The 27,150-nt window shown below is 32.5% G+C and overlaps 1 protein-coding gene across 1 annotated transcript in view; it reads left to right on the top strand.

Annotated features, from left to right (window-relative positions):
* The window catches only part of LOC139491650 (testis-expressed protein 11-like), a 62,818-nt gene that overhangs the window by 12,665 nt on the left and 23,003 nt on the right, over nucleotides 1–27,150 (top strand). Inside the window, exons 5-14 of the mRNA XM_071279439.1 lie at nucleotides 3,233–3,263; nucleotides 7,654–7,703; nucleotides 12,444–12,572; nucleotides 12,910–12,990; nucleotides 14,253–14,390; nucleotides 16,844–16,936; nucleotides 18,242–18,323; nucleotides 20,679–20,760; nucleotides 21,193–21,344; nucleotides 23,190–23,275. Of these exons, the coding sequence (XP_071135540.1) occupies nucleotides 3,233–3,263; nucleotides 7,654–7,703; nucleotides 12,444–12,572; nucleotides 12,910–12,990; nucleotides 14,253–14,390; nucleotides 16,844–16,936; nucleotides 18,242–18,323; nucleotides 20,679–20,760; nucleotides 21,193–21,344; nucleotides 23,190–23,275 (924 nt within the window). The remainder of the gene's footprint in view (nucleotides 1–3,232; nucleotides 3,264–7,653; nucleotides 7,704–12,443; nucleotides 12,573–12,909; nucleotides 12,991–14,252; nucleotides 14,391–16,843; nucleotides 16,937–18,241; nucleotides 18,324–20,678; nucleotides 20,761–21,192; nucleotides 21,345–23,189; nucleotides 23,276–27,150) is intronic.

Below are 27,150 nucleotides of genomic sequence, written 5' to 3'. Positions count from 1 at the left end.
TTATGTTTTTTTTTTTATGGCAAATGAGATAAGCAAACAAGATCCTCCTCAATCTCTGCCTAGTTTCAAACACAATGCTATAAACCACAACACACACAGTCTGTTTCATGTCCTCAGACACATAAACCACAACACACACAGTCTGTTTCATGTCCTCAGACACATAAACCACAACACACACAGTCTGTTTCATGTCCTCAGACACATAAACCACAACACACACATTCTGTTTCATGTCCTCAGACACATAAACCACAACACACACAGTCTGTTTCATGTCCTCAGACACATAAACCACAACACACAGAGTCTGTTTCATGTCCTCAGACACATAAACCACAACACACACAATCTGTTTCATGTCCTCAGACACATAAACCACAACACACAGAGTCTGTTTCATGTCCTCAGACACATAAACCACAACACACACAGTCTGTTTCATGTCCTCAGACACATAAACCACAACACACACAGTCTGTTTCATGTCCTCAGACACATAAACCACAACACACACAGTCTGTTTCATGTCCTCAGACACATAAACCACAACACACACAGTCTGTTTCATGTCCTCAGACACATAAACCACAACACACAGAGTCTGTTTCATGTCCTCAGACACATAAACCACAACACACACAATCTGTTTCATGTCCTCAGACACATAAACCACAACACACAGAGTCTGTTTCATGTCCTCAGACACATAAACCACAACACACACAGTCTGTTTCATGTCCTCAGACACATAAACCACAACACACACAGTCTGTTTCATGTCCTCAGACACATAAACCACAACACACACAATCTGTTTCATGTCCTCAGACACATAAACCACAACACACAGAGTCTGTTTCATGTCCTCAGACACATAAACCACAACACACACAATCTGTTTCATGTCCTCAGACACATAAACCACAACACACAGAGTCTGTTTCATGTCCTCAGACACATAAACCACAACACACAGAGTCTGTTTCATGTCCTCAGACACATAAACCACAACACACACAGTCTGTTTCATGTCCTCAGACACATAAACCACAACACACACAATCTGTTTCATGTCCTCAGACACATAAACCACAACACACAGAGTCTGTTTCATGTCCTCAGACACATAAACCACAACACACAGAGTCTGTTTCATGTCCTCAGACACATAAACCACAACACACAGAGTCTGTTTCATGTCCTCAGACACATAAACCACAACACACACAGTCTGTTTCATGTCCTCAGACACATAAACCACAACACACAGAGTCTGTTTCATGTCCTCTGACACATAAACCACAACACACAGAGTCTGTTTCATGTCCTCAGACACATAAACCACAACACACAGAGTCTGTTTCATGTCCTCTGACACATAAACCACAACACACAGAGTCTGTTTCATGTCCTCAGACACATAAACCACAACACACAGAGTCTGTTTCATGTCCTCAGACACATAAACCACAACACACACGGTCTGTTTCATGTCCTCAGACACATAAACCACAACACACACGGTCTGTTTCATGTCCTCAGACACATAAACCACAACACACACAGTCTGTTTCATGTCCTCAGACACATAAACCACAACACACACAGTCTGTTTCATGTCCTCAGACACATAAACCACAACACACAGAGTCTGTTTCATGTCCTCAGACACATAAACCACAACACACAGAGTCTGTTTCATGTCCTCAGACACATAAACCACAACACACACAATCTGTTTCATGTCCTCAGACACATAAACCACAACACACAGAGTCTGTTTCATGTCCTCAGACACATAAACCACAACACACACAATCTGTTTCATGTCCTCAGACACATAAACCACAACACACAGAGTCTGTTTCATGTCCTCTGACACATAAACCACAACACACACAGTCTGTTTCATGTCCTCTGACACATAAACCACAACACACAGAGTCTGTTTCATGTCCTCTGACACATAAACCACAACACACAGAGTCTGTTTCATGTCCTCAGACACATAAACCACAACACACAGAGTCTGTTTCATGTCCTCAGACACATAAACCACAACACACAGAGTCTGTTTCATGTCCTCAGACACATAAACCACAACACACACAGTCTGTTTCATGTCCTCAGACACATAAACCACAACACACACAATCTGTTTCATGTCCTCAGACACATAAACCACAACACACAGAGTCTGTTTCATGTCCTCAGACACATAAACCACAACACACACAATCTGTTTCATGTCCTCAGACACATAAACCACAACACACAGAGTCTGTTTCATGTCCTCTGACACATAAACCACAACACACACAGTCTGTTTCATGTCCTCTGACACATAAACCACAACACACAGAGTCTGTTTCATGTCCTCTGACACATAAACCACAACACACAGAGTCTGTTTCATGTCCTCAGACACATAAACCACAACACACACAGTCTGTTTCATGTCCTCAGACACATAAACCACAACACACAGAGTCTGTTTCATGTCCTCAGACACATAACCCACAACACACACAGTCTGTTTCATGTCCTCAGACACATAAACTACAACACACAGAGTCCGTTTCATGTCCTCAGACACATTCTCCTTTAATTTTCTTCACATTTTTATAGCACAAAACATTTTATGTTACTTTTCATTTAATTATTGTTTATAACATAATAATTTGATTTTGGATGTAACGCTTTTTCTGATTGGCTGACATTGTTATGTTTATCAGCTCATAGACATAATTTTGTCATGTGACCCTGTGGCCCTGACGTCATCAACGTTTTTTCATGGTTTACTCCGGTTTAAGGAGGTAGACCTAGGTTAAGGGAAATAACTCTTAAAATCATCAGTACGTTTATGTCAACCATTTTTTAAGAATATATTCTAAGCTTCTAGGTTACATAGATTATTTTCAATCTGTTTCAGGTAAATGCTTAAAATACATGGATGAACTTGACTTTTACAAACGCTTAACTGATTTAAAGAGTTATCTCCCTGAACCAAGGTCTACCCCCTTAAAATGGAATTTAGAATTAAATTATAAGAAATGTCAGACTGTAATATTTTCTCTGTCAATTCGCAATAACAAACTACGCGGGTTATTCAGTATGCACCACATTTTTGATGTTATTTCTTCATAGATTATTATTCTAATTCAAAAATTATTACAGTCATTCTTTAAATATTAAAATATTTAATGACACTTTTTTATATAATTTTCAGATGGGTATCAAAACAGCAAGAGGATGGCTTGGTAGGTTTTATTATATGCAGCTTAAAAATTATAACAGTAGCTATTAAAATAGAAAAAAAACAGATATGACTAATGAAAGAATGAAATATTAAATCCCAACAAAAAGTAACTTGTGGTCTTGAAAATATGACATACTTGTTAAAATAGTAAAATTTCAAAATGGTAAAGGATGTTTTATTACAATATTAATGGTATCAAAGGGAATGCATTTTGAAAATGGAGTAACTATCTACAGAAGCACTTTTAGAATTCAGACTTAAAGTTTCATCGTACAAAGTGGGATTTGTCACTTGGATACAACTCTTCTTATGATACATTAGGTATTTATATTTGGAAATATTGTTTCTTGTTTAAAATGTTTTTTTTTAAATTTTTGGGTAAAGATTGCAGGAAATGCACTATGTTAATGACTTGATATCTAAATCTTCCAGGGCTGAGTATCACTACCTTTTTCATGCACAAAATATAGTGTATTGATCCTAACATTCTATACATCCTATCCATTTTAATATTCCAGAAATTTATGGATATAATATATGCTCAGATATTCAAAACACAAAACGTTGTTACACCTGTTAAGAAAATTACACAACTTTTGCAAGGTTCAGGAATCTAATTATAATATAAAACACACCCAAACTGAATGAAAAATAAAGCATATTCCTGACTTGGTACAGGCATTTCCTTATGTAGAAAATGGTGGATTAAACCTGGTTTTATAGCTAGCTAAACCTCACTTTTACATGACCAACATGCTATAAATATATAAAATCAAGGTTTGACATTTCATTTTTTAACCGGATTTTTGTGTCAAAAATGTCAGTTATTGATTTTGGGATGTACGACGGGCGGGCGGCAACCAAATGTTGTCCGTGCATTTACTCATGAAGTGTTCAACCAAACCTTTTAAAATTTTAATATGTTTTTACTGACAACATAACGGAGGTCAAGTTCAATAATGACATAGGGATAGTGATCCGGCGGCGGCTACGGCGGCTACGGCGGCGGCGTTAGCTAACTTTTTAAAAGCTTTATATTTTAGAGGGTGGAAGACCTGGATGCTTCATACTTTGTATATAGATGCCTCATGTTACGAAGTTTCCGTCAGTCACATGTCAAATGTCCTTGACCTCATTTTTATGGTTCAGTGACCACTTGAAAAAAAAGTTCAGATTTTTTGTAATGTTGAATTCTCTCTTATCATAAGTAATAGGATAATTATATTTGGTATATGCGTACCTTGCAAGGTCCTCATGCCCGTCAGACAGTTTTCACTTGACCTCGACCTCATTTCATGGATCAGTGAACAAGGTTAAGTTTTGGTGGTCAAGTCCATATCTCAGATACTATAAGCAATAGGTCTAGTATATTCGGTGTATGGAAGGACTGTAAGGTGTACATGTCCAACTGGCAGGTGTCATCTGACCTTGACCTCATTTTCATGGTTCAGTGGTTATAGTTAAGTTTTTGTGTTTTGGTCTGTTTTTCTCATACTTTATGCAATAGATCTACTATATTTGTTGTATGGAATGATTGTAAGATGTACATGTCTAGCGGGCAGATGTCATCTGACCTTGAGCACATTTTCATGGTTGAGTGGTCAAAGTTAAGTTTTTGAGTTTTGGTCTTTTTATCTAATACTATATGCCATAGGTCAACTATATTTGGTGTATTGAAATATTTTATGATCTATATGTCAGTCCCGCAGGTTTTATTTGACCTCGTCCTCATTTTCACGGTTCATTGCTCAGTGTTAAGTTTTTGTGTTTTGGTCTATTTTTCTTAAACTATAAGTAATAGGTCAACTATATTTGTTGTATGGAAGCATTGTTAGCTGTACATGTCTGCCTGGCATGGTTCATCTGACCTTGACCTCATTTTCATGGTTCATTGGTCTTTGTTTAGTTATCTTGGTTAAGGCTAAGTTTATGTGACAGTTTTTAATAAAGTTTTATACTTAGGACTATCAACATAATATCAATAATTAGTAAAGAAGGCGAGACATTTCAGCGTGTGCACTCTTGTACTTTTACTGTTCAGGAGTTACGGTTCTTGAAAGTTTAAAAAATGTTGTGTCCGTGCATTTACTCATGAACCTTTCAACCAAACCTTTTCATTTTTAGCTCACCTGTCCCGAAGGGACAAGTGAGCTTATGCCATCACTTGGCGTCCGTCGTCTGTCGTCGTAAACTATTTCAAGAATCTTCTCCTCTGAAACTACTGGGCCAAATACTTCCAAACTTTAACTGAATGTTCCTTAGGGTATCTAATTTATAAATTGTATCCGAAGTTTTGATCTATCAACAAACATGGTCGCCATTGCTAAAAATAGAACATAGGGGTCAAATGCAGTTTTTGGCTTATAACTCAAAAACCAAAGCATTTAGAGCAAATCTGACATGGGGTAATATTGTTTATCAGGTCAAGATCTATCTGCCCTGAAATTTTCAGATGAATCAGACAACCCGTTGTTGGGTTGCTGCCCCTGAATTGGTAATTTTAAGGAAATTTTGCTGTTTTTGGTTATTATCTTGAATATTATTATAGATAGAGATAAACTGTAAACAGGAATAATGTTCAGCAAAGTAAGATTTACAAATAAGTCAACATGACGGAAATGGTCAGTTGACCCCTTTAGGAGTTATTGTCCTTTATAGTCAATTTTTAACCATTTTTTGTAAATCTTAGTAATCTTTTACAAAAATCTCCTCCTCTGAAACTACTGGGCCAAATACTTCCAAACTTTAACTGAATGTTCCTTAGGGTATCTAGTTTGTAAATTGTATCCGAAGTTATGATCTATCAACAAACATGGTCGCCATTGCTAAAAATAGAACATAGGGGTCAAATGCAGTTTTTGGCTTATAACTCAAAAACCAAAGCATTTAGAGCAAATCTGACGTTGGGTAATATTGTTTATCAGGTCAAGATCTATCTGCCCTGAAATTTTCAGATGAATCAGACAACCTGTTGTTGGGTTGCTGCCCCTGAATTGGTAATTTTAAGGAAATTTTGCTGTTTTTGGTTATTATCTTGAATATTATTATAGATAGAGATAAACTGTAAACAGGAATAATGTTCAGCAAAGTAAGATTTACAAATAAGTCAACATGACGGAAATGGTCAGTTGACCCCTTTAGGAGTTATTGCCCTTTATAGTCAATTTTTAACCATTTTTCGTAAATCTTAGTAATCTTTTACAAAAATCTTCTCCTCTGAAACTACTGGGCCAAATACTTCCAAACTTTAACTGAATGTTCCTTAGGGTATCTAGTTTGTAAATTGTATCCGAAGTTATGATCTATCAACAAACATGGTCGCCATTGCTAAAAATAGAACATAGGGGTCAAATGCAGTTTTTGGCTTATAACTCAAAAACTAAAGCATTTAGAGCAAATCTGAAGTTGGGTAATAATGTTTATCAGGTCAAGATCTATCTGCCCTGAAATTTTCAGATGAATCAGACAACCTGTTGTTGGGTTGCTGCCCCTGAATTGATAATTTTAAGGAAATTTTGCTGTTTTTGTTTATTATCTTGAATATAATTATAGATAGAAATAAACTGTAAACAGCAATAATGTTCAGCAAAGTAAGATCTTCAATTAAGTCAATTTGACCAAAATTGTCAATTGATCCCTTAAGGAGTTATTGCCCTTTAAAGACTTTTTTCACAATTTGTTCATCATGTTGACTTACTTTAAAAAATCTTCTCCTTTGAAACTGCTGTATCAATTTCAGCCATACTTAAGCTAAATGAGTTTCAGAGTATCTAGTATAAATTTTATATTTTATTTCCTTGTATGTCAAGAAACATAGCTCCTATGGCTAAAATAGAACATAGGAGAAAATGATTATTTTTTTTGGCTTTTGAAGAAAATAGGACGATCCAAAAAACATTTAAATAAATTGAAAAGCCAAAATAATCATTGATGAGAGATTTAACCAAAAGAATTAAGGTGAGCGATTCAGGCTCTTGAGAGCCTCTTGTTTTAGATATTTTCGAAATCCTAGGTAGATGGACTTAGTAATTTTTTCTTACTTTATGCATTAAGGGCACACAGTTTGATTTTTTCTTACTTTATGCATTAAGGGCACACAGTTTGTCCTGCTAGAGGGTCATTTTCTATCTAGTTTATATGTTGTTATTGTTGACAACATGGAAGTCAAGTTTGATATTGATAATCATAAATTTTACCTATTAGGAGTTTTGGTCCTTGTAACATTGATAAATGCCAGAACACAAATAAATGTTAAATAATCCGGTTTACTGTCATTTTGACAGCTCTTGTTTTATTTTGGATATACAAATGCTGTGCTATTATATGTTTGATTGAATAACCCTCACATATTGAATGTTAGTGAATTAGAATTCTATTGTTTTTCATTTCAGACGCTGGTAATACTAAGCTAGCTGCTATTACATTGCAGATAGCAGATCAGGTATAATATTTGGATTGACTATATTTACTTTGGTAGTTTTATTATCATGTTAAAGCTTTGCCTGCACACAATTTGCATTTGAAAGGCTTCCCTCTAATAAAATTAAGAAATGTATTCAATGAATTTTTGTTATAACATGTTCAGTTTACAACAGCAGAAACCAGCATATAATGCACATTTACATTAATAAACCCAAATGAGTGTGTTTTATCTGTTGTGAGCTGTAATTTACATGTGACAACTCTTGTGTAGCTTTTTACTTGAGTGAAAAAATATCTTCATAATAGACAAAAATACATATTATAACTAAGGGCTATTCCAGAAAAAAATGTATGGGGGTGTTGGACGGCAGTTGATCTTTTTTTGCATGGGTGATGGGGGGAGGAGGAATTGAAATTGTGTGGGTAGTTGTTCTCTTACATAACTTAATTAGATGGGTGGTTGTACCTAAAGAGAACAAAATCTCTTTTTCAGTTGATAAAACCTTTAAATATCAATAGAAAACATGTTTTATTCTGCGATTTTGTTTACTTTTTGCGCATGTTAAATCCGTTGGATAATGCCCGAGCGTTTCGAATGGAACTATATATGCATATCGGTGCTCCTAAAAGAGAGAGAGATTCGAAGTGTCAGAGTAGTAACTGGTTTCCAAAATTTCTTTTTCAACTGTTCTCCCCGATATGACATGTTCGGTTACCAGATTGTTTACCTCATGGAAACAGCATGGCAGATGTTATCGCATTTTGTTCCTGGCTACAATTCAATGGATTAGGGAAATTTGAGGACTTTTATTCTCAAATGAAAGAGATTTCATCAATGTTGAGAATTTGATTGGGGTCAGCTCTGATGAAAGAAGGGCATACATTAGGAAAAGGGAAGATAAAAAGGAGGATTCAGTGAAAGACTCAAATTAAGAAAGCATTCTCACATCGTTTGTTAGGAAAGCTGACAGTTATAGAACTTTAAAAAGTACTTGAGAAGTTCAATGTTTCATACACACGACAACAGAAGAATTGAGCTGACATTCATAAATTAGTAAACAAGGAGCTAGAAAACAGAAATCTAAAAGAAGATGACTTATTTGAATAAATTTGTTTAACACAATATCCAACATTATTTAACATCTGACAGCAGAAGATAAGGTTGCATGGGTTTATTTACATGGGTTTACAATACACATGTTTACCAGATAAAAAAGGAAATTTTTTATTGCTGTTTTTCATCTTGATGGCTTTCACAATTTTACAAAAAAAACTGTTAAAACCAAACTTTAATTGTCAACATTCCTACAGACAAAGTTAACAAAGTTGTTTTTCGTTCATTTTTTTACATAAATAAGGCTGTTAGTTTTCTCGTTTGAATTGTTTAACATTGTCTTATCTGGGCCTTTTATAGCTGACTATGCGGTATGACCTTTTTTCATTGTTGAAGGCCCTATGGTGACCTATAAGTGTTAATGTCTGTGTCATTTTGTACTTTTTGGGATAGTTGTCTCATTTGCAATCATACCACATCTTCTTATTTATATTTGAATGTATATAGTAATCACCCAGTGCTTTGGTCTGTTTGTGAATGTAAGCTTTTAAGTACCATTCTTAAACCATATATGATCAATGAAACTTTGCATTTGTCTTATACCACCTGAAGATGTGCATCTGGCAAACTAATCCTGGTCCAATGCATCCAAGGGGAGATAACTTATAGTGTGCAAACCCAACTCCTCCATATGAGACTTGTAACTGAATTTATACATATGTGAACAATATGACAGATGTCACATGTTGGGCAGGATCTTACCCTTCCAGAGCACCTGAGATAACAATGTTTTTGGGGTACATGTTGCTCTGTTTCCATTTTCTGGTTGTGTTATATGTGGATTTCTGTTGATATCTTTTCACATTTTGTTTTCTTTATTTGCAATGGCTTGGCACAGCTATTTTTTTCCACATTTGAGTTTGATTGACCCTTTTGGAATTTATTGCCTGCCTCTCTTTATGCTGGGTTATATTCTGTTACAGTGTTCCACCTGTACTTAGGTACATGTAGTTGAAATTATTATTAAAAAGTTGAATTGAATATTTCCAAAATCCTTGAGCAGAAGGTCCACACCACTTAAATCATTTGAAATTAATGAAAATATACCACAGCTTTTAAAGAAATCACATCAGACAACAGCAATACAAAAAAACATTTAGAGGGTACTCAAACACTGTTTTAAATAATAAATGCAATATGATAGTTTTATATACAGATATATAGTTGTTTATTTTCATGACACTGACAGTGACTAGTACAAAACACATTTATGCACAAATCTGCAATAAAAGTTATTTTTAATGCCAAGAGTATCAGGACAAAATATAAAATGTTAAGCTTGAAATAAAATTGAGAGTGGAAATGGGGAATGTATCAAATAGACAACAACCCGACCATAGAAAAAATAACAGCAGAAGGTCACCAACAGGTCTTTAATGTAACGAGAAAATCCCGCACCCGGTGGCGTCCTTCAGCTGGCCCCTAAACAAATATATACTAGTTCAGTGATAATGAATGCCATACTAATATCCAAATTGTACACAAGAAACTAAAATTAAAATAATACAAGACTAACAAAGACCAGAGGCTTCTGACTTGGGACAGGTGCAAAAAAACCTAGTCACCAATAATTTATATCAAATATCTGATATTGTCAAAAGTGCAAAAAAACTTAAGAATTTGAAAACTTGTTAACATATATACTGTCATCAATATAGCCACTTTCTGGTATCAAAATGCATATAGTTTTGGTTGCTAATTTGTGAACGTGAAAAAGCTAGCTTTTATTTTCAAAAATAATATGGGTAGTGGGGTCAAACTGAAAATGAATTGTATGGGTAGTTGTCCCATGATGAAATGTAATTTAGTGGGTGATGGGTATAAAAATAAAGTGCCTTCCAACCCCCCCATACATTTTTTTCTGGAATAGCCCTAAGATTAATACATGTGATTGTTGAATTTATTCAATATCAATAATGTAATGCAATTTGTTCAATATAAACACTAATTCAATTATAAATGTTGATTTTTAACAAAACTTTAAGCTTTGTTCTTATTGAAATTTGCATTTTTTTGTTGTTTTCGTTTAGTAATAAAAATCATTTATGAAAGCCTTGAATTAAGCATTTATCAGTTTTAATTTGTCAAACACGAAAAAAAATTAAAATAATCAGTTTTCCAGCACTTTTTTGTCATTCTTGAAGATATTGATAATCAGTGAACAGTTTTTTTCATGACAGGTCACAGTTGGAGTTTGAAATTTGTATCGGTCTGATGATTTTGTACAGAATAATGGTCTTTGGAAAATTCCCTCAGAAATTTAATTCAGTTTTCTACACTTTTTTCATCATGATTGAAGATATTTACTTGATATTTGTTATATAGTTTATACTATGACAAGTTATAGATCAAGTTAGAATTTTGTCTTAAGGGGGCTCGCGGGTCTAAATGAAATTTTTTATTTAATATAGGATTTCTCTATATTTTTCTATAAATGAACTTTATCTTATACTTAATAGAAAAATGAAATAAAAAAATGGGGTCACCGTTCATTTACGCTCACAATCTGCCTTCGAAAGGAGCATACATTTTTGTTAATGTCCTTTTTTTCTGTTGAACTAATAGGAGAAATAGCGGCAATATCGAAATAAAAAAAGAACTAAATTACAGAAATCGCTAAAACTTTACAATTATTTAGTCTATGTACAGCTTATTCGAAAACAACAATAAAAAATATAGGTCACCGATGAGTTAAAAAAGATATTTCAATTTTTATGCCAAAAAATGGCATTTTTGCACCAAAGGGAGATAATTTGAAGCTTTTTCAATGACATCTACATTTTAAAAGTCCGCTGGGGCCAACACGAATTGATTTTATGGAATGATTTTTGTACCATATGATAAAGTAACAGCTACTTAAGGTAATCAATAAAATTTGTAATGAAAAATTAATTTTTAATTTTTTTCTGAAAATCTTATACCCGCGAGCCTCCTTAATACAATGAATTTTTAACTGGTAGGGGACTATGTAATGCAATGCAGTTCTATATATAGATTCAATATGCTTTTATATATACATGTAGTAGAAAATACCTGCAACATCACAGATCCCTGACCATAAAAGTACCTACGCCTTATTCACATTATTTTTAGGCTGGATTTTTAGTATTCGTATTCTCATCTGATTGATTATAAGGTGCATAGTTTTCTCTTATCAAAATATTTGTTTGAACCTGTCCTGGTTTTCTTAAGTACCACAACTAAAAAATTAATGTGACAAAGATTGAATTTAGTATTAATTATTGATCCCTGTATAATGATGAAGCTCATGACATTGTTATTTTTAGTATTAAAGATTTTGCAGACAGTAAGTCAATTGGGCAAGCACAAAAAACATATAAGACACAATTCAACAACAGCCTACACATTTGGATAAATTCTCAAAAATTGGCAATTTCTGTGGAAATAAGTTGTTTCAAAGACAAAGTTAGGCAGTACATAAGACGTCATTTAGACGTCATTTCACAAATATTACCAAATTTGTATGGTTTCAGATATGTGGCTCAATGAAATCAGTCTCTTCCTTTAGAAGTGTAGATATTGAAAAGGTATCAAAATTTACAACAATGTTTTCATTTTAATCTTTATCTTATATGAACATGATTTGATTGTGCAACTTTATAAGACAATGTTGCTATTTTGTAGTCTGTTAAGTTTTTAAGAAGAATGATTGTACAGAAAATAAATGCTTATGGTCCCACTGAGGTATTACAGAGACAGAGAATTGAAGCAGAGCAAGATATGTTCAGAATCATCTGTTACAGAGCAGAATCGGTAGGTAATTCACAAATTTCTTTGTACTTGTAATCTTAATTAATAAATTTCACTAATCTTAATTAATAAATTTCACAAAATATATAATTGGCATTATTAATTGTTGCCATGGACACTTGTAACTTAAAATATCCAGTAGACTGTCACTCTGAGCACCTTTTGTTGATCTTCATGCAACTATTGAATATTCAGTGCTCATAGCTTGCCCAAATAATTACCATATTGAACCTATTGAACCTATTTTTTAAAATCAGTGGTTTCATTTGCAATATCATAAACTAGTTGGAAAACTTTAGCAAATGTGTTTATACAAGCAGCTTTCCTTCTCTCTCTGTAGTATACTGCTCAGTACAGATATCAGGAAGCATTAGAGATGACATTTCTGGCTAAAGAAATGCTAGTGAATTTTCCTAAGGAGGTATGTAATTATATTGAAATGTTAAATTTGTATTTATTATTAATGTACATGTTCATGATTGTCTGTATTTTACAGATAAAAAGGCCTTCTGTGACTTTTTTTGCCGAAGATAAAGAATGATTTTTATGGAATTCGAATGAATATTTCACTCATATTACACTACTAGATATAGGAAGATGTGGTGTAAGTGCCAATGAGACAACTCTCCATCCAAATAACAATTTAAAAAAGTAAACCATTATAGCTCAAAGTACGGCCTTCAACACGGAGCCTTGGCTCACACCGAACAACAAGCTATAAAGGGCCCCAAAATTACTAGTGTAAAACCATTCAAACGGGAAAACCAACGGTCTAATCTATATAAAATTAAAAAAACGAGAAACACGTTACATTACACTACTAACATTGATAAGTTGATTGTATTTCCTAGAGCAATTCAGTAAAATTTCCTTTAGTTGATAATTATTAAAAAGATAAGTATGATTGAATTGCCAATTAGACAACTCTTCACAATTAAGAGACCAAATCACACAGAAATTAACAACTATAGGTCACTGTACAGCCTTCAACAATTATCAAAGCCCATACTGCATAGTCTGCTTTAAATGGCAAATGTAAAACAATTCATAGCCTAACAGCCTAATCAATTTATCAGGAAAAAAACCCAGATATTTAACACAGTAACAAATGTCAACCACTGAATTACAGGCTCCTGACTTAAGACAGGTTTCCTTCTACTATACAAACTAAAACTCCTTAGAAGGGTTGAAAACTGGTTTAACACTGCCACTTTGCAACTACAACTCATAGTTTCTGGATATATGGCACCAAGCTTTAGCTAAGTTTAATTAAGCATAGAAATGCCATACTGTTCCTGCAATGATGATGTCCTGTTTTAAAAAATATTATCTTTGTAGGGTGCAATGAATGAATGATAGTTCTTAGAGAATTTTATACATTCCAGTAAACACTTAGATAGATATAGGAAGATGTGTGTCATTGACACAACTCTCTACGTCCAAGTCACAATTTATAAAAGTAAGGTACAGTCTTCAACACAGAGCCTTGGCTCACACCGAACAGCAAACTATAAAGGGCCCCAAAAAATTACTAGTTTAAGACTGGAAAACCAATGATCTAATCTTTAAAAAAAAAAAACAAGAAACGAAAAATACTTATGAACCACTTCAACAAACGACTACTTTTCATGTTTTTCTAGATAACAAAAAATTGGTACTTCTTCAATGTATTTATATTTCCAGGGAGCCTTTTTAGCCATGATGTGCTACAACTTTGGAGTTGATACGTATCAGAAGAAAAAGTATGAAGAATGTACCACTTGGTTGAGAGAGAGTTTTGAACTTGGTAAAGGAAGATCACTTATAGGACCTAAGAACCAAGTTTGTATTTGAGAACTAAGTATACTATATTCAGAAATTTTTGCATGCATTTATGATTGCAACTTTTGTACAATGGACAACATCTTGAAATGCATCATACAGATAATGCTTTCAAACTTTTAAAAAATGTTGAGTTGAAATTATGCAAATCCTTTTCTACTGCAATTTTGGTAATAGCAAAAACATTGAAATTAATTAACAATAGTTAAATGCTTGCTTATTCTAGTTTCATGTGAATTTTGAGCCCAAACTTTCTCCTAAAATGCTTAAGCATTTGACATTTTCTTTGAACTAAATTTACTGTTAAAGTTTGTACAACAGCTGCCAATTTACAGTTGGTCACTTTGATGGAAATATCACTAATCTGCTTATAATCTTGACAACTTGGCAGTATCAAACTTTTGATGAAAGTAGAGAAAGCCGTAATTGATATTTTGTACGTAAAAAATCAAGAAATAAATAAACAATGATAAGTGCATTTATCATTGAACAATACTTTTTTTAAACAAATTAATCTCAAAATGCTCCTCAATGTATAAATTCCAAACCTGCATTAAACAATTAAATAATTCTATTTACTTTAAGATTTAAAATGCGCCTAAATCCTCCTTTAACCCTTTCACTGATAGCTACCCTGACAGAAGCTACTCTGAGATGATGGTTTCCCTGGCTACTATATGACTCAAGTGGGAGTATCAATAAAAACTTGTCTGTAGTTTTTGTCTTTATTTTATTCACTAACATCATGTACAGTTTTTGTTTATGTTTTGATAAACTTTTTTTCATAGAAAATCAAAATTTGATAATTTTTGGCTTATTTGAATGAAAATTTCAAAATTTGACTTTTTGGCCCAAATTGTAATTTTTTAACCCAAAACAGCTAAAGGCGAAAAAATTTAATGAGATTTTACGAAATTCCATACACTGAACGATATCTTTTCAAAGTGTTTAAGTACTTGAAAATGTTGTTTATTTAAAAAAAAAGTATACTAGTCTGGCTTCAAATCTTCCTTATTCCTACAAAAAAAATGTTCTCTGTCAAATTTTGTAAAGTCCATAATTTTATCTGATTTTGACACGATTTTCATCAAACGAAAATGGAAGCTCTATGTATACACTTTCATCCGAAAACTCAACATAGAAAGATAACTTGTGTGTGCAATATTTTGAGCGGTAAATGTAAAAGAGGTATTGTGATTCTGCTTCATTAGGACTCATAGTCAGCTGTCTGAAGCCTGAATCCTGGTAAACCAGGATTCGTCGTCAAAAGGGTTAATCCATGTAAACAAGATATTGGGTGAACACTTTTTATCTGACAGTATTTAAAGATGAAGAAACACTTTTTACACCCCTCAGCTCCTGGATAAAATAAAACTTTAGCTGAAAAAAGTTAATACACATTATGACCCAATATTTTTTTACCAAATACATTTTCACTTTATGAAATTGACAGTTATGCCTTTGTTTAATCATTATAATATTTTCATTGTTTAATTTTTTACCGGATTTTTGTGTAAAAAATGTCGGTTATTGATTTGGGGATGTACGGCGGGCGGGCGGCAACCAAATGTTGTCCGTGCATTTACTCATGAAGCGTTCAACCAAACCTTTTAAAATTTTAATATGTTGTTACTGACAACAAAATGGAGGTCAAGTTTAATAATGACGATTTTGACTTTTACCGTTCAGGAGTTACTGTTCTTGAAAGTTTAAAAAAATGTTGTGTCTGTGCATTTACTCATGAACCGTTCAACCAAACCTTTTAAAATTTTAATATGTTGTTACTGACAACATAACGGAGTTAAGTCCAATAATGACGATTTTGACTTTTACCGTTCAGGAGTTACGGTTCTTGAAAGTTTAAAAAATGTTGTGTCCGTGCATTTACTCATGAACCGTTCAACCAAACCTTTTAAAATTTTCTATTAGGAGTTTTGGTCCTTGTAATATTGATAAATGCCAGAACACAAATAAATGTTAAAGAATCCGGTTTACTGTCATTTTGACAGCTCTTGTTACATATTTACTGGGTTCAAAATTTGAAAATAGATCTTGTTAAGTTATTAGATATTAAAATGTATCTTTGTAATCTTTTTATTGAATTAAATTTTCACAGAATTTCTACCAAGAACTCTAGTATTCAGATGTTTTCTCCCCAAATCAGTATTTAATTACCAGTTCATTCTTGTGAACCTTGACTTTCAATTATTTATATCTAAACCCTTGGTCATGTTGTTCAATTATTTATATCTAAACCCTTGGTTATGTTGTTTAATTATTTATATCTAAACCTTTAGTTATGTTGTTTAATTATTTATATCTAAACCTTGAGTTATGTTGTTCAATTATTTATATCTAAACCTTTAGTTATATAATGTTGTTCAATTATTTATATCTAAACCCTTGGTTATGTTGTTCAATTATTTATATCTAAACCTTTTGTTATGTTGTAGGCCAGAACATTGAGATTATTGTCATGTGCTTACTTGGACTTAGGTCCAGCATACTTCCAGAAAGCACAGAATGCCATTACCTTGGCTAATGCTGTAAGTAGCAAGGGATATTCCCAAAAATATATAGGAGTTTTGAACTTCTTTCTTATCTTTTGTTATCATCGACAAAATGAAATATTCCTACTTGAATTATTAAAAAAATAGACATGTGGAGTTCTGACCCTCCCAGATATTTATTTCTGGAAAGCCCTATCATTCCTATATGGATGATTTCTCATAACATTTTTCATACTTACATTTGAAAAATGTCCTATACCACATCTTATTTCTGTTTATGGTTAGTAAATAGCTATTGATAAAGTTTTAAAAAAAAGACAAAAACACAAATACAGCCCATTGTCATGGAAAAGAAGTTTATACTTTAAAACATTATTTCCAAATAGATAAATTATTCTGAAATACTTTCTCAACTGGAGGAAATATTACAATATTTGTTCCTGATGGAATAAAAGGTCATAGAATATATATTGCAGGTGAATAAAAACCGAGGATTTTTGTCACAACTGTGATGACAGACGCTGACAGCTAGATATAGGGATTGCTTTTCCAGCGATGGTGACAAGAGTAAAAAATTGTTAAGTTTTCTGCTGAAGTTAGTTTGACAGACCTACATGTACTTGTTATAGATCATTGATACTTTTGATATAAAGTTGCATTACTATCAGTACATTTCAGGTTTACGTCTATTTAGAGGTCATTGTCCAGTGATGTTATAAATAAGAAGATGTGGTATGAGTGCCGATGAGATAACTCTTACTTGATATTTAACAATTGAATTACAGGTCAAAGTACAGCCTTCAACACTGAGCCTTGGCTTGAATTAACTAACCATTTTCAATGTTAGGTGTTCTGCTTAAGTTCGATAAGAAATATTTGTAATAAATCAATGATGTTTTGTATGGAGTAGCATTACTATAAAGATATGAGTTTGAAGTATATTTTGAGGCTGTCTTATAGGTCCAGTGACTTTGAATCAATTACTAATTTTCATATATATATATTTTGTTGTCTGTGGATTGGTATTAAAAGTCTGTTAGTCTATTCAAGTTTCCTTGATCTACTTATTTTTATTACTATGCCCCATTTATGGGCATTATGTTTTCTGGTCTGTTTGTCTGTTGGTTTGTTCGTTCGTTCATCTGTTTATCTGTCCCACTTTAAGTTAAAGCTTTTGGTCGAGATAGTTTTTAATGAAGTTGAAGTCCAATCAACTTGAAACTAAGTATACATGTTCCCTATGACTCCAGTTTCAAGGTCCACTGAACATAGAAAAAATGATAGTGTGAGTGGTGGCATCCGAGTACTTTGGACACATTCTTGTTGTAATTTCTTTTGAAGGAGTATCCACATCCTGCTGGTCTTTACATAAACCTGAAAATTCTTCTACAGAATGGAGATACTGATGAGATGGTTAACAGAGGTACATATGTAATTTCTGGCCTGATTAATGTTTCTATACTGCCTCAACCTACATATGTAATTACTGGCCTGATTAATGTTCCTATATCTATACTGCCTCAACCTACGTTTACTGATACACAGGGAACCTCACAAGACTAGAGATAACTAGTTTTAAAAGACAGAAATTGGTTTTAACAGACTGTATTCTTTTTTGCAAGTTGAAAAAGAACCCCAGCAATTTTGAATTAATTAAAGTACTGAAGTACTGAAGATTGGATGACAGCAAGTTATTGGGGATGGTCCGACAAGCACTTGTCTTAGAAAAAAAATCTTTATACCTGAAAGTTAGGTTAATGCACAGATATAAAAAAAAAAATCTGAGACAAGTTGACTTTTATATTGTAGTGATACAAATCAGTATACCGTCTGGTTTGTTGTCATATTGATATTTGTATATTACAGTAACATGTATCTTTTATATATATTTTAATATATGTATTTATCATATGTTTAGTAGTAAATACAGTAGTTTTGCATATGTGATAAATAGCCTGCTGTTTAATCCATATCGCGCAACTTTGATGCGCACCCTTTATCGCATACCCTTTATCACACCCCTACCCTTTATCACATACCCTTTATCACACCCCTATTTTTTTTTTATTTTTTTTTTTTTACATAAAGTCAGTTTTGGTTTTTTTTTTTGCTTAAGAAAATTTTTCCTCAAAATCGGTAAATTTTTTGAATGACATCATTGTTTGGTATGTGACGTCACGAACGTCAAGTTTTCACATTGTATGTGACGTCACGAACGTCAAGTTTTCATATTTTTTGGCACACTAAATGCAACTATGAAAAATACAAAAGACACAAATTAATACAATAATAAACAAAATATTTTTAAAACAACAGCACGCAAATTGTAAGGTAACCCAGGTGCTTCAGATAAGTAATTGAGCAGTTCTTTTAAGTTTTTGAAACAAGACAAAAGTAGAACTGAAGGTAACCCAGTGCTATGGATCAGAAAACAGTTCATATAATATAATACTCTTCTGTTGAAATATATGATAAAGCGTATAATACATGTCAAAATCCGTATCACATGCCATATCACCCTCGACCAATATCATCCCTCGGGCCTAAAGGCCCTTGGGCTGATATTGATGTCTCGGGATGATACGACATATGATACGGATTTTGCCATGTATTATTCTCTATATAATTTTCATTCATTTGTGTATTATTTTATTCTACTATATTAATATCAGTGCAGTGCAAGTGCATTGTGGACACTTTTCTTTAATAATTCAATTTTTCTAATAGATTGGATTTGAGTAGGCATTCATCTGCCCTTTGGTCGGGATGTTGTCTCTTTGACACATTCCCCATTTCCATTTTCAATTTTATTCATATTTTCCCTCAAAATGTTCAATCTTCAATAATTCTGCATTGGAGATTGCAAACGTTCTTGAGATAATTTTCGACATGCGTAACACAATTTTTGTGTACGTGTGCCTGACCGGTCATCGCGATGAAAAAATGAATAATCATGTAAAATGCTTTCAAGGCATTTTCTTGTATCATAAGAGCTCAATCTCACAACTAAATATTGGAGAGGAAATTTCCTTTAGTAAGCTGTTAACAAAATAAAACACTTGGTTATACAAATTTGTTATATAGATGAAACAATTTATCACATTAAACAAGGTCCCATCATTGTGAATACTAGTTTCATGATTTTTCATTCAAGCTTTACATTTTCTAATTTTCATCTTGTCTATTGAAAACTATTTTCATACATATTATAAAGATTTGTAATCAGCAAGTAATCATATGAATGTAATCTTAAAGTAATCATGATTACACATGTTTTTTGCAGTGTAATCGATTACATTATGATTACTTGTAATCAGAAATGGCATGATAACTGATTACATAGGATTACACTGCAAAATATAATTGATTACAGCTGATTATGATTACTGATTACGATTACCCCATGCCTGGTAAAATCCAGGAAGAATTTAGTCCAATATCTTGGTGACATCTGTTTTCATGTCAAATAAGCTACTTATTAACATAAATGATATTTTATTCCCACTGAGATGATAATCTAACAATATCTTTAGGATAAGGATGAAAATAACTTAAGTCACTATATGAACTTCCAAAAATGAGCTAGACCCATACCACATAACATAGTAAGCAATATTCTTTCATATAGATGTAAGCTACGTTTTCTTTTTGAAATGACTTACTAATTGCAATGAATAATTTGATAATTCTACTCAAATACTCTTGATATAAATTTAAACTGAGGACATGTAAATTTGAATTAATGAATAAATCTTTTACTATATTATATTATATACAGCTGTAGATGAAATAGTGAAACAGACAGACACCACGATAGATAGTGTAACATCATTGGTTCAGCTTTTATCTGATTACAAAAGGTATGGCTGGATGTTTGGTTTTATTATTTATAACTGTATCATTAGCTGAAGGTAGAAGGAATGGCATTTTTTCACATTGTCTTCAACAACAAAAAAATTGTCTTCATTTTGATGCCCACCAAAAATTAATTTATGGTCTTCAGAGGAAACTTACAACTAAAAATCAGAAAACAGCAAGCTTAAAAAACAATGAAACCAGAAATGACATGCCACTTAAAGAAGGTGTTCAAAATTAATGTGGTGTCTATACTGTATGTAAAAAGCTTCTGTTGAATTTACATTAGTTAACATGTCGGAGTTTAGTATGACTTCCATTATCACTGAACTAGTAAACATATTTTTAAGGGGCCAGCTGAAGGACGCCTCCAAATGAACATTTGAGAATGCTTTTCAAACTGTTTACACTATATTGCTATACATTTATTTTGACAGAGCTGCTGTTTACCAGTCACTTATACAAGATCAAATTTTAAGATTTGGAAATAGTCCTGATGTATGTAAATTAAAAGGAATCCAATTAGAACTATTTCTACAGACAAATAACAAAGATGGAGCTAAACAATTTGTAGAAAATTGCATAACAGGTTTGTATCCATACTTTACTCCTTACATATTCTGCCTACATTTATCATTGAATATTCTGGTGTTTTTTTTTCAAGATATGATACTTGTTCCAAATGGGCACCATGGCTAAAAATAGAACATGGGGAAAAATGGGGGGGGGGGGGGGGGGGGGGGGGTTAAAAATGCAGTTTTTGGCTTATATCTCTGAAAGTAAAGCATTTAGAGTAAATCTGACATGGTAAATAAGCTTAAAAAATTGAGATCTATTTACCTGGAAATTTTCAGACAACCCGGTGTTGGGTTGCTGCCCCTGAATTGGTAATTTTTAGGAAATTTGGTAGTTTTGGGTTATCTTTAATATTATATTAATAATTATAGATAGAGATAAATTGTAAACAGCAATAATGTTCAGCAAAGTAAGATGTACAAACAAGTCAACCATGGCCAAAATTATCAATTGACCCCTTAATGAATTTTTTAAATTTTTAACAATTTTTTGTATTTTTTTTATCTTTACCAAAATCTTGTCCTCTGAAATTACTGAGACAAATTCAACCAAACTTTGTCACAATCATCATCAGGAAATTTAGTTTAAAAATGTATCGGATGACCCCACCTCCCAACCAACATGGCTGACATGGCTAGAAATAGAACATTGGGTAAAAATGCAGTTTTTATGCCCCCACCTACGATAGAAGGGGCGCATTATGTTTTCTAGTCTGTGCATCCGTTCATTCTTCCGTTTGTCTGTCTGTCCCGCTTCAGGTGAAAGTTTTTTGTCAAGGTAGTTTTTTATGAAGTTGAATTCCAATCAACTTGAAACTTAGTACACATGTTCACTATAATATGATCTTTCTAATTTTTATGCCGAATTGGAGTTTTGAACCCGAACTGAACTTAGAAAATGATAGTGCAAGTGGGGCATCTGTGTACTATGGACACATTCTTGTTGGCTTATATCTTTGAAACGAAAGCAAAAGGATAATGGTTGCATTATTTCATGCATCAATTGTAAACAAAAATATCAGGTGAGCCACACTGGCTCTTTGGAGCCTCTAGTTCCCGTTTATGATACTGGTTCCAAAAGAATCTTGAAGATTTTGTTTCTTTATCTCAACATCTTATTTAGCTCCTCTTTTATTTATTGGAATTATGATATAACATACAATAACTTAATTAGTTATATAGTGTGCTAGTGACTTTATACGATATATTTGGTCAGTAAATTTTATATGGGGATTCCAATGAACCCCATATATATAGTATTAGGTCACTAGCACACTATGTAACGAATTTATCTTACCGACTATCTTAGCATGTAGTATTTAGACTAATGGCCTATCAAAGTGATCAAGTCTTCAATACCTTTAGTATTAAGAACCTACTTGTTGGTCTATACAAAAACAAATGCCTACAATAACAACTTGTTTGCTTTAAATGTGTTTTATGAATTTATTTTAATGGTTCATCATCAATTTCTACGTCTTTAAAAATCCCTCAAGATTTTTCCTTAACATTGTGTTGTTTTTTTATAAAAGGACATAACACTACTACTAACCATGTATTTAAATAAGCCCCGCCTACTAACCCAATATGGAACACTACTAACCTAATATGAAATATACACAGTCTCCACGCATTTGCTTTTAACCAATCGTATTCCTAGATATTTATAGGAGCTAAATTTTAGATAAACAATAATTTTTACTTTTCAAGTTGTGTAAAATTTATTATTCTTGTTTAAAGTTACTGTCTTTGTAAGAAAGAAAAAGTGAAAACTAGAAGACATATTTTTTCATGGCTAAAACAAACTGATAAATTTTGAAGTTGTGTATGAAGAAATAATTATTTTGTATTCATTGTAGAGCACAATACAGGAAATCCTTTGGACAAGGAGGTGCTGAAACGATTTCATATCTTATTATGGGAACAAGCAGCTGAGGCCTTTGAGGTCAGATTGAAATAGTAAAATAATTTTGTAATTGAATCATTAGTTAAAGTCATATGAAACGAGTGACTGGTGAAAAATAATGTTTATCGAATTCTTGAACCAATGCATGTATGTATCATAAACTTCTGTGCACGATTTTATATTTGTTTACACAAACATTTCATATAATCGTCTTTTTTTCTTTCTCTCTGCCTGTTATTGTGTGAAAATATCGCAGCCACTTAATGGTCGTGTTTTAAAGCTGTAGTTTCCAATTGTCAACTTAAAGTAAACAACCAACAAAGAAACATTGATATTGTGTATAGCATGTACAATCAGATAATAGTTTATTGAAATGACAGATCCATGTGTATATCGATCACCGATTTTTACTACAAGGGTCACACTTAAGTCACATGCATACCGAAAATATGTCGGCGAATTTCTTCTTGGAAGCAAGCAATTAAAAAAAGGTAGACTTTTTTTAAATGTGGACAAAGTAAAGAATTTTTTTCAGAAAAAAGTTGATGTTCATAAGTTTTATAATCCATTTAGTTATAAAAAACATATGCATCATTATTTTTTTTTATGCCCCACCTACAATAGTAGAGGGGCATTATGTTTTCTGGTCTGTGGCTCCGTTCGTCCGTCCGTCTGTGGTTCCGTTCGTCCGTCCAGGTTAAAGTTTTTGGTCAAGGTAGTTTTTGATGAAGCTGAAGTCCAATCAACTTGAAACTTAGTACACTTGTTGCTTATGAGATGATCTTTTTAATTTTTAAGCCAAATTAGACTTTTGACCCCAATTTCACGGTCCACTGAACATAGAAAATGAAAGTGGGAGTTTCAGGTTAAAGTTTTTGGTCAAGGTAGTGATGAAGCTGAAGTCCAATCAACTTGAAACTTAGTACACTTGTTGCTTATGATATGATCTTTCTAATTTTAATGCCAAATTAGATAATTACCCAATTTCACGGTCCATGGAACATGGAAAAGGATATTTCGAGTGGGGCATCCGTGTACTTTGGACACATTCTTGTTAATTTGAGGTTTCATATGACATAAGGGTTAAAGGTTTATTTGAAAATTTTCTGTTTTAATGGTTTGAAGTCCATGAGAATACCTTAGTCTATCATTTTCCATGAAAGAGATTCAAGAAGTCAACAAAATTACTACTTTTCAAATGGTAAAACTTCAGAGTAACATAAAAGTTACATAACAATAAAATAGATGAAATTTTGATGAAAATATTATTGGAAACTTATAGATTCCTGACTGTGGGAGTTATAATTTCTTTTTCTGTGATATCTTATCTGCCAAAATTATACAGCAAAGTGTAAATAGTTCTATTATAGTTAAAGGGATAATTCGCGATTTTTCACTTTTCATCTTATTATGTTCATAATACCATAAAAAACATATTCACCAAGTTTTATTTTGATATGAAATCTAATAAAGAAGAAAATTGGGAATTATTAATTTTATTTCTTGAAGCTTCCTGACTTATGTGACGTAGTTTAAGTCTTTGATGCATGCCGGGAGTGAAAATATCTCATTTAAGTCTTGTTCGTTAACAATCTAATTACGCGATTTAAAGCGCATCGACGACTTTTGGTGTAGCTATTAACCAACGAAAAATAAGTGATAGCCATGCAACTTTTAAAATTAGATCGTGTGGATATTTTAAAACGAATTTTAATAATAAAATTAATTCATACATAGAACATTTTTATGATTTGTTTTGTACAAATACTTTAAACAAACTTATGAAATTGACATGATCAATAGTGTATTAAAAATACATGTTTGTATTCTGACGTTTTTGCTTCATTACAGCAAACATTTTCACTTGCTTGTACGGTGGAAATAAAATGTGTATTGTTTTGTGACACCTAAAGAATGTTGAATGCGTAGGTTAACTCAAGGTAATTAAAAGATTAGCATTATGTAATTCTAATCCTTTGATCCTCATTCAGTGAAATCTAGGCGTCACGGTTCACTGGCATTCAGGTGTGAACAACATAATTGTAAACGGGACTCCGACAAAATTTCAGACACATGAATGTAAAAAAAAAATTAAAACTAATTAACGGGAATAATAAGATCGCACAATAACTGGATAGCTGTTGTATATTTTTATATTTTGCATAAGATCACTTTTTAATGAATTATGACTTTTGATTACTTTAGTAACGATAAAACACTGAATTATTTTAATTGAAGAATTTATAAATAAAAATAGCCTTCTAAACACGAGTTTATGAACTAAAAATTGTACTATTTCAAATAAGGATCGGCAGCCTTAAATATTTCAAACAGATCATTAACAATTGCAATTATATATTTTAGTCCATCCAAAGTGATCTTTAATTACCTATTTAGAAATTAATGTGCTCATCAAAATATTTTAAATCTGACAACACATGAAGACTTCAGATATTTAAAAAGAAAAATGTTTAAAAAAATTGACAGGAAATTAAAGGATCTAATTGGAATGGAATCGACAAATTACGAACAGATATGCTTTTCAAGTGTGAAAAACATCAACAAAATTTATACATAATCGGGAATATGTCCTTCTTAAAATACTCTTCGTCTCACACCGTAACTATATATAATACTTTAGCTATTTGACCAACGATGTATAAAAAAGACAACGAATTTAATGTCATCCTTTTCTATTTTTTAATGTAATTATAAGTCTGTTTCAACTGGCAAGAATACCACTAAAGCGGACAAGCAGTTTCTTTAAATTGCTGTCATTGAATATCTAGAGAGAAAATAAATCCCGAAATTGATTTGAAACTTTGATACTTTATAGTTTTCCCGGAAAATATTCACATCCCTCGGTATAAGTGTACTTCCAGTGGCGTATATGCATTTTGGAACAATTGTGACGAAGACGAATTTCGTCCTTTTTTCGAGAACAATCTAATTGAATTATAAATGTCCATAACTTCGATGAGCCAAATAAAGTTATATATCGACCTGTGTTTAAATCTCTTCTTCTTCTCCTTCTTCGTTTGGTATACAATAATCTATCGACATTTGATGATTACTTACTGTTGGCATACGTGGACTTTTCATTTTACAAAACTTTTACCCCAATTTACGCAAAATATATTATTCTTTCTTATGTTCTGTGTATAAATGTATATATTTTAATTTGCGCTATAGTTCCGTAACTTATAATCCAGGCGTATATACGAATGGTCGACAAGTGCGTACCTTTTTTTAAATCAATATATTTCTGGTATGTTCCAATCTGTCCTTCACCATTGACAACGAGTATATATTACATTTTACCAAATTTACTCTTGGATTTTTTTTTTATTTCATCAGATCTGTTGTTTTTTTTGGTATTATTTATATTTTTATAAATAATTTTCTTTTAACCAGAAATGTTATTCATAAACAAGCGTATATGTTTAGTAATGACTATATATTATATCACTTTCGGACACGCAAGATAGAGATGTATATTATACACCAATGGAAAGTTATAAGTTATCGGCCGTGTACACTTATCAATACACTAAGAAGTGAAACGATGCATGAATTTGCAAACTCGACAGGAAATCGCTTGAATACCTGGACGTGTCACCTCACACCCCCTACAATACCTTTGGGAGTAATACCTTTAGCCATGCGGGTGATCAGTGGAGCGAAGATCCTAATTTATTTGAATAAAGTTTATTACATAAAAGAATTATGAACTAATTAGATTGCCGAAAACAATTCAAGTTTCACGGAAGACTTATTTATGATTTGAAATTTTGACTTTTTCACTAATTCCTATATTATCAGTCTTAAAATAACAGATCATGGTTATTAAAAAAAAAAAGAAAATTTTCCGTATCAAGTTAACTAGTCGGATAAAACAACCGTACGATTGACGA

This window comes from Mytilus edulis, chromosome 10 (assembly GCF_963676685.1).
Source record: "Mytilus edulis chromosome 10, xbMytEdul2.2, whole genome shotgun sequence".
NCBI classification, from domain to species: domain Eukaryota; kingdom Metazoa; phylum Mollusca; class Bivalvia; order Mytilida; family Mytilidae; genus Mytilus; species Mytilus edulis.
Note: the sequence above shows the minus strand (reverse complement) of the source record. Positions and strands in the feature narration are given on the sequence as shown.